Source organism: Solanum pennellii, chromosome 7 (genome assembly GCF_001406875.1).
Source record: "Solanum pennellii chromosome 7, SPENNV200".
Classification (NCBI taxonomy): Eukaryota; Viridiplantae; Streptophyta; class Magnoliopsida; order Solanales; family Solanaceae; genus Solanum; species Solanum pennellii.
In genome coordinates, this window is record NC_028643.1 from 72,227,121 (window position 1) to 72,241,076 (window position 13,956).

The window sequence follows — 13,956 nt, forward strand, 5'->3', positions numbered from 1 at the left end:
TGTCTAAATTTCAGTCATATTTAGTTGAAACTAAGGTTAATTACTTGTAACTGTCTTTAGTCATTTTCGCTCAAACTCCAGCCACATAATTAAAGTTCAGTCAGTTTTGCCTTACTTCAGTCCTATATAATTAAAATTTCAGTCAGATTTAGCTGAAGCTAAGGTTAAACTTGTAACTGACTTTAGTTGTTTTTGCTCAAACTCCAGCCACATGACTAAAGTTCAGCCAATTTTGCCTTACTTCAGTCATATAAAATTGAAATTTAGTCATTTTTGTCTGAATTTCAGTCAGATTTAACTGAATTTAAGGTTAATTACTCGTAACTGTCTTTAGTTATTTTCGCTTAAACTCCAGTCACATGACTAAAGTCTAGTCAATTTCGCCTTTACTTCAGTGGTATATAATTAAAATTTAGTCATTTTTGTCTGAATTTCAATCAGATTTGGCTGAAGCTAAGGTTAATTACATGTAACTGATTTTAGTTATTTTCGCTCAAACTCCAGCCACATGACTAAAGTTCAACCAATTTCGCCTTACTTCAGTCATATAAAATTGAAATTTAGTCATTTTTGTCTGAATTTCAGTCAGATTTAGCTGAATTTAAAGTTAATTACTTGTAACTGACTTTAGTTCTTTTCGCTCAAACTCCAGTCACATGACTAAAGTTTAGTCAATTTCGCCTTGACTTCAGTTATATAAAATTAAATTTAGTCATTTTTGTCTGAATTTCATTCAGATTTGGCTGAACCTAAGGTTAATTACTTGTAAGTGACTTTAGTTATTTTCGCTCAAACTCCAGCCACATGACTAAAGTTCAGTCAATTTCGCCTTGCTTTAATCATATATAATTAAAATTTAGACATTTTTGTCTGAATTTCAGTCAGATTTAGCTGAAGCTAAGGTTAATAACTTGTAACTGACTTTAGTTATTTTCGCTCAAACTCCAACTACATGACTAAAGTTCAGTCAATTTTGCTTACTTCAGTCATATATAATTGAAATTTAGTCATTTTTGTCTGAATTTCAATCAGATTTAGCTGAAGCTAAGGTTAATTATTTGTAACTGACTTTACTTATTTTCGCTTAAACTCCAGTCACATATAACTAAAATTCAGTCAGTTTTGCCTTACTTCAGTCATATATAAATTCACACACGCATGACTAGAGTCCAAGCAAAAATGACTAAAATTCAATTATCTTTGTATGAACTTTAATCATATATAACTTTAGACTCCGCATCCGAAATGTGTGTACGGTCACGTGCATATGCAGTTTCAATTTGAGGAAAGCTCTCTCAATTAACTTTTTTTCCCTATAATCTCTGATTAAACTAGAAGCATCCGAGTCATATTTTTCCCATAATATCTGATTGAACTAGAAACATTTCATTCATATCGATATTATACGTACACCATATTCTTTGGTGATATAAAGTAATAAGTATAATGCTTGTCTTTTTGTGGGATTAAGAATAAGTGAAAAATGCATATAACATCACTTAAAAAGAAGATTGATCAAGTTGTTGTTGCATACGGTGCTCAACTTCTATCATCGTTCTATCAAATCTCCGAATAATGCGCTGATGATTCCAAATTTCCAATTACATAAAAATACAAAAAAACAAGACAAATATATTATAACTTTCCTACATGTATATTTTACTAATTTCGAAATTAATTATTTACACCAAAATTTTTAATTTTATATGACTGAAGTAAAATTTTATATATTATAACTTCTCTACACATATATTTTACTAATTGAATCAGTCTCAATCACTATATTTATAAGCTTTTATGCACACAAATTTCAACAGCTAATTAACTCCAAATATGACAAATTGTGGAGTTATTTCGGTACATCTAGAGTCGTCGATATGGGTTAGGCCCGTTGGACCGATCTGACATGACTCGTGATTTGATAGGGTTGGATTACGATTTTTTGAGCCCACTTAAGAAAAGAGATTTTTAGCTCGGCCTGAATAAGTCTGTCGATTTGTGGGACTTGAGAAATGTGAAGGAATAGAGGCGGCCCATGGGCCAAATAATTAATCAAAAAATAAAAATGAAATAGAGTATTAAAAATAACGGGAATCTACGCTCAAAATCTGTTTAAAGTTTGAAATATTACAATTTAAATACAAATTCGTTTATAAAATATATACTATATAAAATAAATAATTTCTGAAATTTCTAGCAAATCACTACATAGATCATAACCTATGAAATATTATCATAGTTTTTGTCTTTTATTACGATTATTAGAAAAAAATTAGATTAAATTTCTATTTAGCTATTTATGTTTTTACTTGAAATCAAACTTAATATATATTACATAAATTCTGTTATTTGTGTATTAATTGATTAATAAGTAGTAACACTAACCCTATATAATATTGTCTTGTCGATATTTATGATAATATTTTTAAATTATAATTTAATTATAAAAAAATATAATTTTAAAAAAAGAGGGCTGACCTTGATAAGCCCGTAGCCCCACACTTGCGGGCTGAATCAATCATTTTTTGGCTCACACAAAAAATGAGCTAGTCTGACCTGATTCTTTAAATCGCAAAAACTATATGGATTAGCCCGAATGAAATGGAATAGCCCATATTGACAACTCTATGTATATCCATGAATATATAAGAAAGGCCTTGAGCAATCCAAACAAAAAAATATAATCAATCATCATGGTCATATGATTTAATTTTATCTATAATACAAAAATAAAGTTATAATTTTGTTTATTAAGTACATAATGCATGGATAATTTAATTAAATTAATTAAGTATATTTTAGTAACATCCGCCATCCCGATGATGTATATGTTAGCTTGTTTTTATTAATTAAAAAAAGTGAAGTCTACCAGAATTAATATATATATCTAACTATATATAAACGGAAAAAATTCCTTGGTGTTTATATTTTATGACAAATTATTAATTTTTTTTAAGCTACGGGCTATTTAAGGATAAATTAGCATTAACGTTATTCGCAATTATATTTGTCTCCAATGAACAATTGTCTGGTTTTATGTACGGTTCACTCTCACATCATATGTTCAATACGGAAGGAAAATATTTTTAAATTTTTTACGTTGATTAGATAAATTTTAAAAAAAATAGTTTTTAAGAAAATGAATTCATTAAAAAGAGCAAAATGATTTTTTTTAATTGAAGTTAGATAAGTTCACAAATAGTATCGCGCCTCATTAATTTGTTCCTTTTTATTTACTTGTCGAATATTTTTTAATTAGATTTATTTTTTTACTTGATAGCTTTTGAGAAATCAAGGAAGAACATCTTTTTTTCTATTATCTCCTCAATTTATTAGTATTAAGTTAATGTCTTTAAAAAGTATAGAGTAAATATATTCGACAGTCTATCAATTAATAGAAGCAAAATGGTTAATTCATTATATCAGTCATTATTTTTTTAATAGGTGTGTCTAAAAAATTGACATGTAAAAATTAAAGGGACAAGGGAATATTTCCTTTCCAACCTCCAATAGTGGTGGTCTTCATTTGGTTTATACACACAATATACAAGAGAAATATAAAGCGAAAGAGTTAGTCAAAAAGAGAGTTTTTATTAGTCGAAGGGAAATATTCTTTTTTTTGTGGAGCTTTGGACTCAACCCTTGTCTAGAGTTGTTGAGTTATATTTTTGTGAAGGCTGTTGTATCCTGGAGGAGAACTACTGCTGGATCGGTGAAAACATTTGCTGCAGTGTGCTTGAATCTTCTTAAAGAGAGCAAGACAGACTAAATAGATTTTATTTCTTTATTTTATTTTCAGTCGTAATCTTATATTTTTTGTTATCTTATAAGTTTTCACTAACACCCCACACAACAACCCCCACTCCATGTGGCATAATATTTATCTAAATTAAATATAATTTTTTTTAAAATAACATATTTTTAATTATATATAAATAAAAAAAAAAGTAAAAAATCTAGTTATTTTCTTAGAAAACATTTTCATGAAAACAACTATCAGTCAAAGGGAAATAATGCAAAAACTTTCAGATAGATTACTGACTTGTACACTGCTAACTTCCACTGGCTCACAAGAGTCCTTCCTATATGTACTATTAATTGTAAGTTAGTAGGTGAAAGGACACAACATTGCTCAAGTGGAATGTTGATAATTTTCAATTTCAATGGGAGATTGCAAATCTCTAAAGTTATAATTTCACATAGCTTTTCATCTCCTTGACGACGAAAAGTTCCTAAACATATGAAACACCGGAGGACTTTGTACCGTTCAATGTGACGTGATTGAATTTTATTCAACATGTCAAATACTTAAAACACATCATCTTTTGTTCTTTTAACTATTTTAAGTGTTAATAACTATCACGAAGAAATAACAAATTTTAACTAAAGATATATATTGAATTACTTCTTGACATATTTATTTTTCTATTTTTTGAATTTACTCTGTTTAGACCTTGGCTCTCTCCTAACTAGGAATATAATTAAATTTGAAACGATCAACTTAGCTAGACATAAATTCCTAACACTAAATAACAAATTTGTCCTATTATTCACCAAGAAGATGCAACAAGATTTCCTCACTCTAGTTAAATCTTTCATTAATATCCATATATATATATTCGTCTTCTTGATTTTAATTTTCTTCAATAAAATAATATTGTTTAACCGAGTTACCGTCTCAGAAATCAACTCCTTCGAAAACATTGTCCACCGTTACATTTTTAAGTGAAAAATTGTTTTGGTCTTATATGTGACAAGATGTTGATTTTGTCTTATATTGTGGCGTTAGTTGACACTACAAATCAAATTTGATGATTATGTTTGTGAAAGGAAGGGAATGAATGGTACCATCAATCACTAAACTCAAAACAGAAAACTGGATTAACACAACAATAAAAATTAATTAAAAGAAATTAATGTTATATTTAATAGTTTTAGTAATCCATCATTAGCTTAATTAGACAAACTAATGGCCGGCTAAGGCAGCTTTTTTAACCTTTTCTCCATTTTAAGTACGTAGTCATGACTAATAATGCCAAAATTATTTGTGTCTTGCGAAGACTACGTACCAACAAGGGCGGAGTTAGTGCTCATGTTAAATATGAATTCAATCGAATTCAGTATTTTGATTCAAATCATATATTTATCTAAATTAATATACTTAATATATATAAATTATTACTTTGAAAATTCAGTAATGTAAAACAAAACTAAATTTTAAATTCTGATTCCGCTTCTAGTGCTACCAAAATATAATTAATTGCATATAGTAGACCCCAATGCTAAATGCATGGTACTCAACATGGAGTGCGGCAACTTACTTTGTCAATTGTTTTTTTGTAGAGATTAAGAAGGAATATTGTCATACCATGATTAGAAGAGTTTGCAATGTTTTTTCCCCTTATATTCGTTTTAAGGCTCGATTAATTCAAATCATGAAAGTCTTACATTAAAAATGAAATATTCTTTATTACGTGTGACACGATTTTCAAAGTACGAATAGAAAATTCTAGTTAAGAATGAAGGAATAATAACTCCCCCGATCCATACGAGTTCCTCCTTAATCAACATGTGTTGTGGTACACTGATAGAAGTGTTTCATTCTTATCAGAGGTCTTCGGTTCGAGCTCTGGGTATGAACAAAATCGCTACTCCTGAATGGGCCTTATAGTGCGCCATCCAAATTTAATCGGGGCTCTAATATGATCTCCGAACAGCGCATAAAAAAAAAACTATTCACCAACCTTTTGGTTGTTAGCAAAATTTGGTAATCAACTTACTTGATGAAGTTCTCTAAAGTAATATTATTCCACACACCAAAGAGTATTCAAATTTGAATTCCCTTCAAATAGAAAAAAGAATGAAAAACAGGTTAATTACTTAATATGAAAAAACTGAATTAGATTTCAAGCTTATAGAGACTAGGTCCTTATAGTACATGCATGTTAATTAATCTAATATTTTAGGGTGAATTTATAGAGTTCTACCTTGGTCCAAATAGCTAGAGATCTTCAAATCAAACAAACAATTTTGTTTGCTAACAAAAGAGTAAGAAAGTAATTGGGTAAGGAGAATGTTAAAATCTCTGACTATCTTATCTAAACGTTTAAGTTATTAAATAAAGCAATTTTTTATTTATTTGTTTTTGTTTAACACGACTCTTCACCCGCAGACCTAATTATTTTTTTTCATAGTTCAAGCTTGTGAAATTTCTTTTTGATACTCCTGATCGATCTCTACTTACTCTGGTACTATATTGAAATACATCGAATATATTCCAGCCGTATATATATTAGTAGTACTCTTTCACTAATCCCTCTCTCTTTTCTTGGATTACTTAAAACTTATCTTAGCTTCATCTATATATATAAGATATATCTCCAGTCTGATTACTCATTTTCTTCCATATTTTTCTTCAAACTTACATGCACGTAAATAAAACAAAACCTTACATATTTTTTTAATTCCTTATATATAATACTTAGTCATACATCACTCCATCATGAAAAAGGAAATCCTATTTCAGTAAGACTTGATCTGATCAATCGTATAGTTTAGATTCAAGTTGGTCGTTGCTTCCATTTTATTGTGTTTAGCATTATATATAGTAGAGTCAAGTTTCAATGAACTCTACAACCATTCCCCTCCAAAACCCTAGTTTTTTCAACAACTCTCAAAGTTCTCTAGCAGGAGCACTACAAGGATGCATTGGGAGCCTTGATGGAGCATGTTTGGAGAAACTATTACTTCATTGTGCAAGTGCCTTAGAGAACAATGATGTAACTTTGGCTCAACAAGTCATGTGGGTGCTCAACAATTTGGCTTCTTCTAATGGAGATCCAAATCAAAGACTCACATCATGGTTCCTTAGGGCATTAATTTCAAGGGCTTCTAGGGTTTATCCTAATGCCACAAATTTACATGGAAGTAGTAACCTTGAAAGGAGATTAATGAGTGTGACTGAGCTAGCAGGGTATGTGGATCTCATCCCATGGCATAGATTTGGATTTTGTGCATCAAATAGTGTTATTTATAAGGCCATTGAAAGGCAAACAAAAGTTCACATATTAGATTTTAGTATCACTCATTGTATGCAATGGCCAACTCTCATTGATGCAATTGCTAAGAGGCCTGAGGGTCCTCCTTCTCTCCGAATATCGGTGCCTTCATGGAGACCACAAGTTCCTCCATTGCTCAATGTGTCAAGTGAAGAAGTTGGCCATCGTTTGGCAAATTTCGCGAAATTTAGAGATGTTCCTTTTGAATTCCATGTGATTGAAGACTTGAACTACGAGATGTTCTTGAGCCAACTGAATCCTTCAACTCTTCAAATTAGAGATGATGAAGCTTTGGTTGTGAATTGCCAGAATTGGTTAAGGTACTTACATGATGATGAACAAATTAAGGGTGCACTTTCGTCTCGCGACATATTTCTTGATAGGGTTAAGGATTTAAACCCTTGTATTGTGACTATTGTTGATGAAGATTGTGATTTGGGAAACTTAACTACTTTAACATCAAGAATTGCCACATGTTTCAACTATCTATGGATACCCTTTGATGCATTAGAGACATTTTTGCCTAAGGATAGTAAGCAAAGGCTAGATTATGAAGCTGATATTGGCCACAAAATTGAAAACATTATTGGATTTGAAGGGAACCAAAGGATAGAGAGATTAGAGAGTTGCAACAAGTTCTCACAAAGGATGGAAAATAGTGGTTACATGAGTGTACCTTTTAGTGAAGAAACAATAAAGGAAGTGAAGTCATTGTTGGATGAACATGCAAGTGGATGGGGCATGAAAAAAGAGGAACATGACATGCTTGTATTAACATGGAAAGGTCATAACTCTGTCTATGCAACATCTTGGGTCATAGTCCCACCACCCCATATGGACATGAGTAGCTTATAATAATAATAATAATAATAATAATAATAATAATAATAATAGTAAAAAAAAGTTGCTAAATTTTATAATTTTTCACATGCAAGTGGTCTTTTAAATGTATAATGGTAGATTTAAATTAAAGTAGCTAGCTAGAAAGGGCCAAAATTGAAATGAAGTTTCATTTTCAAAGTGGTCCATTGGATGAGAAGTGACAATATAAGATTTGCTTTTTTATTTTTATATATATATGTTTTTGTCATGGTGCTATTATGTAAACAAGACAAGGGCTAAAAATGCTAGGAATCTAAGAAAAACTTTAATTTCATCCCATGCCACAAATGTATTATTTGTCAATTTGTGCCCTACTACTATCACATGAAAGCTGAGGAACAGGGAGAAATATGTACTCATATCAAGTTCTTTTGAAGTGTTAGAAATAATCATATTTTCATTTTTCAAAAGAGGCATGAGCTCTACTTTAGTTATGGAAGCATATATCTATTTATGAGGCTGTTTTATTTATTTTAACTCTTTCTCTCTATATATATTATTATTATTACTATATAGAAGAGTGAAGTGAGGGACGATCAATAACAAAATTATAAATAATCTTATTTTTGAGGGTAATATAAAATTGTAATTATGATGACCATGTGTCTATCTAAAATTTTACGTAGGACCCCATTTTTTTTAGAATAGTACTTATTATTTTTATTATGTTTCATTAACACTATTTTTTTGTACTAAAATAAATATGATTTAAAATGTATCAAATGACGGTAAAAATATTTTAATTAGGGAGCATTAAAATAAAAAATAATAAATAAAATAGATAGATAGATAAACTAAATGAAATTAAAGTAAATTAAGAGTCTTACTAAATTTATAATAATAGTTCTTTGGTTAGAGTTTTAAAATTTTGCGAATCAAATATTGAAGAGAAATAATGATATTTTTCCTGTTCAATTTACGTACATTTATAATAAGAATATTTTGATGATAAATATTTTATATTTTAAAATTAACCAAATTAAAATTTATTTAATTATAGTAGATTATTTACTTATTTACTTAATATTGTTATTTTTTTTGTCTCAAATAAGAAGCTAAGAATCGAAACCCATGAAATCAATACATTGGGTTAGAAAAGTAAATAAATTTAAGTTGGTTACTATTTAGATAGAGATGACAAAAATAGATTCCTAATAGTAATTTTAATTATTATGCAATATTCATATGAAAATTCGATTAATTAATAATTATGCAATATTCATATGAAAATTCGATTAATTATACTTTGCGTCGAAATAAGGCCTATTCGGATACAGCGCTCCCTATTAAGATTTTTTTATATCCAAAACTCAAAATCAAGATATACGGTCAAGAGAGAAGCAATATCTCTTAATGTTGATGCACTATATTCTTTGATGGTTATATATATATATATATATATATATATTAAAGAACAGAATAATTTTTTGTATATAAAATATAGTCATTACTGGCGAAATCAAATTTTCTTCAACTACAAAATACATTTAACAATAGAGACGATTTTGTCACCGGTTGAAGTAAAATAACTGGCGACAATATAATTTTGTCGGCAGTAATAACCTTTTTAGTGACAAAACATACTATTAAGTAAAAAAAAGATATACGTACTTTTTACGACAAATAAATTTGTCACAACTGCTTAAGGATTTGGGGATGATTTTTCTTTTTGTAGTTAATATAATATTTTCACCGATGAAGCACTAAATCGTCTTTGTATACTTTAGTGATGAAATTATTTGTTCCTGATAATCGAATTTGTTGTAGTGTATATACATGAATTTCTCAACTCAAGGACCTCGTGGGTAACATATAGTAGCCCCATGATTAGGAATATAATACCTAAATGATTAGGAACTCAATACTCAAGACTTAGACCTTGAAGATACTACTACTCTCAAAGATACTCAACTTATCAAGTTCATGCCAAATTTATGGGCATGAACAACTCGACTTGAGGGTCTAAATAACAATATGGAATTCAGGTATATGATTTTTCTCATTTTCATACTTATTTCATCAAAACTCAGCCCAAATCAATAATTGATCTCAAAGGATTTACAATTGAACCGAAAGACTTTCTTGAACTCTACTCTTAGCTCTTTCTTGAATTTGAATTATGAATTTGAGAGTTATGATTCATGATACGAAGGATCTCGATGATAATGTAGACTCAAGAATACATTTTCATCATTCTCATACTCAGTTACTCGAGTCTTGAAACAAGTTATTAGAAATTAAAGAAAACTCCTCAAAAAATCAAAGGAATTTTCTAAAAAGGATTCGAAAGAACTCTCAAGACTTAACTCTTAGCTCTGCCTTGAATTTAAATTATGAATTCAAGGTTATTATTTGTGGTAGGAAAGATATTGTTATGATTAAATGAATTTAGATAGTTAATCATAATGAACAGTCAAGAAAACATTGTATGGGAATAAATCCGCGCATACAAATATGCATTTTAATAGTCTTTTTGTATGAGGACCAAAACCAGCCACTATGTTTTTTTTTTAAAATTTAGAAATGGCATGGGTTGGTCATTTATACCCTTCTATTTAAAGTTTAATTATTTTTAAATAATACTTCTAAATTCTAGTATAGTCCTCACAGACTGTTGGATGCAAGAAGATGCACATCAAGAAAAAGTTGAAAATGATTTTATTGAGGATCATTTGATGCTTGTGTTTTGCCACAAATGGTGTAATTTTATGCATTATGTAAAATCTATTATTGTATACAACTGACTAAACTTAACAATATTTTGTGATGTTGATTGAGAAGCATGTAGAAATTTCAGGAAATAAATAACAGGCCATGTAATGAAGCTTGTATACTATTTGATATATTGAAAATCAAAGAAATCATAAATGTGTTCAAAAGCTCTACAAAGGCATGATATTAAGGGTAGGGATGTCAAATTGACGGATTAAGTTGAAATTGGAGATGCTAAAATGGATTGAATAGATATCGGGCTGGGTATTGATCCGTCTAAGTTTACTTTGGATTCAAATGAGTTGGGTTCATATGGGCTAGAAAATGGGTTGATCTCGACCCGCCCAATTTGATTCGATTAATCTCAATAGTTTTAACAAAGTGATATTTAACTTTATAATCACAATCCGAATTTCAGCTCAAGATTTTTTTTATAAAAAGTTAACAAATTGTTAGATAAGTACTAAAAGATGTTAAATATATAATAATTCACACATTTGATATAGGAACATAACTTAGTAAATAATTTTAAATCGGGTTGAAATTAGAAGTTGAATTGGGTTCAATTGAGAATTCTCCTAATGATTAAGCTTGAATGGGTTGAGATTGAATCCAATTCAAATTATATTGAGCCCAACCCTTAAAATTTTGGACGAATTAGACGGATTACCTATGATTGGGTTCATTTTTACCCCTAATTAAGGGTTTCAAAAAGAATTGTGGGTAGTTGAATTATGTACAAATTTAAGCATAAACAGAAAATTTCTTTGTGGCCAAGAAAATGGAAGGCCTTTGGAGAACACTAGTTTTGACATATTTTTCCAAATAAGATGATGTATATCATGTATTTTATTGTATATCACGCACATTTTGTGAATATATATATAATATACATTAATGATATACACATACATGAGACAAGAAAGGTAATAGGAGCTTGATTTCCAGCGTATTTTATGACAAACAATAATATAAACCACCTGTAAATTATATGTATATCACTATAAATCCACATCTAATTTTACTGATATACACATATATACATGTTTGAGATACATTGGTATGCAAAAGTATCTAACTTAAAAAACGTAAGCCCAAAAATTCATTTAGAATGTCATGCCACCACTTATGTATACCTTAATGATTAATGTCATAACAACTATTTATAGTTGTCCATAAATTAGGAAAAATTATAAGATATAGCAAACATCAATATGTATATTTAAAATAAATAGCTATAATTTATTTATTTTATATTATATGAATATAATTAAATATTAAATAGTAAAGTTAATCAATTACACATGAATAATCATTTCTTTCCAATTTTATATGTATATTAACAAATATTAAATAGCAAAGTAATTTGTACATGCCTAATCAATTATGTAAGGCATGTTTTACGGTGTTGGTTTACATGTTTATCCTTTTCAATGATTTCTCTTTCAATATTCATAAATCATCAAAAAAAAAATAATTATTCCGATTCACTATCCTTTTGCATGATTGTAGGAAAATTTTTTGTGATTCATCTTCATTAAGTATATTCTAACTGCATTTTCTTTTTATTTTTATGAAGATTATATTTGTATACATCTATATGTTTCTTCTATTTTTCATTGGGTTTCGGTTAAAGATTTTCTCCATTACAATGAACTCGGTTTGAGATAAAAAAAATTTGTGTGTGTATGTCATTCAATAATTTCTATGATTTCAATTAGAATTAACCAAACGGAACTCCAAAACTTCTTACTCTCATGACAAACCAGAAGAGGCTAGCAAGGGTATACTCTAATGGCAGACCAAACAAAGTATCATCTTTTGCTTTGTATTTGTATTCATTTGTATTTTAAATCAAAACACTATGTTTGTTCTGAATTCATTCATTTGTATTTTGTATTCAAATATAAATATATATGTATATGTATTTAAATACAAATAAATTTAAATGTATATATTTGTGTGTGTATATATATATATATAAATTTATTCGCTTGTATTTATATTCAAATGTAAGTACTAAATACGTCATAGATGAAAGCAAATTAATAGTTAACTAATTGTATTCATTTGTATTTTAAATCAAAACACTATGTTTGTTCTGAATTCATTCATCTGTATTTTGTATTCAAATATGAATATATATGTATATGTATTTAAATACAAATGAATTTAAATGTACATATTTGTGTGTATATATATATATATATATATAATTTATTCGCTTGTATTTATATTCAAATGTAAGTACTAAATACGTTATAGATGAAAGCAATTTAATAGTTATATAATTGTTTTTCTCTATATTTATATTCAAATATAATTATCAAATACGTATAATTAAAGTCGATTGATAGTTATGAATTTAAATCCATTTGTACCTTTATTCAAATATAGATTTCAAATACAATAGAAATAAAGTCTATTTAACTATTATATTATTATTTTCATGTGTGTTTGTATTCAAGTATAAGTATAAAATACAATATAATAAAAGACTAGTTGATTGTTACGTAATTGTTTCATATGTATAATTATAATATTGAGATATATTTTTTTAAACATACGAGTGTTCTCGTTTTTTAAATTTTTTTGTCTTCAGTTAAATATTTTGAATTTTCAAAATAAACAATATTAGATTGTCAATTCAGACTACATATTTCAACTGACAAATTTTTAGGAATAATTTTAGTTATTTAACATACCTAAAAATATCTTACTTAGCGCATTATAAATTATAAATGTATTATTATATAAATATTTTTTTTTAAAAAGAAATACAGCTAGATATAGACATAAACTATAGTTATTTTTAGTAAATAACATATTTATAGCGATTGAACTTTAATAACTCTATAACTATAGTCATTTCTGTAAGTTATATAGCTAGTCTAATGACTTCAATATTTTTGAAGTTTTTGCGTGAATTTTCCTTTTTGGGGTGGTTGATTATTTTTTGCCAATGACTTTTAATTTTTCTCTATGCTGCTCATAATAAAAAAATTTATCCAAAATGTATTCATATTTATGACCTAATTTCGTTTAGGCATGAGTTTATAGAAATTTTGTTTTGTCCGATATAAGTTCATCAAGAATAAAGTTATCAGATATACGTTTCGTAGTATTAATAAATCACTCAACATAATTTTAAAATTATCTCGCTCGTCTTAATCTGTATAAATAAATTATTCCTCTTATGACATAATTTATAGGTTTGAATGAAACTTTTATCTCGTTTGACATAAATTTTGTAGATATTAAGTTGCATAACTTGTGTTATGTTACATTATAAAGATATAAACTT

At 28.1% G+C, this 13,956-nt stretch overlaps 1 protein-coding gene across 1 annotated transcript; it reads left to right on the plus strand.

Moving 5' to 3' along the window:
• The first annotated feature begins 6,406 nt into the window (after nucleotides 1-6,406).
• Nucleotides 6,407-8,219, plus strand: LOC107024561 (scarecrow-like protein 32). The gene has a single exon (XM_015225554.2). The coding sequence runs from the start codon at nucleotides 6,624-6,626 to the stop codon at nucleotides 7,911-7,913; it is 1,290 nt and encodes a 429-aa protein (XP_015081040.1). The 5' UTR covers nucleotides 6,407-6,623; the 3' UTR covers nucleotides 7,914-8,219.
• The last annotated feature ends 5,737 nt before the right edge of the window (nucleotides 8,220-13,956 follow it).

What these genes read in the sequence shown, in the direction of transcription:
- LOC107024561 (XM_015225554.2), top strand. Translation starts at nt 6,624, where the DNA reads ATGAACTCTACAACCATTCCCCTCCAAAACCCTAGTTTTTTCAACAAC.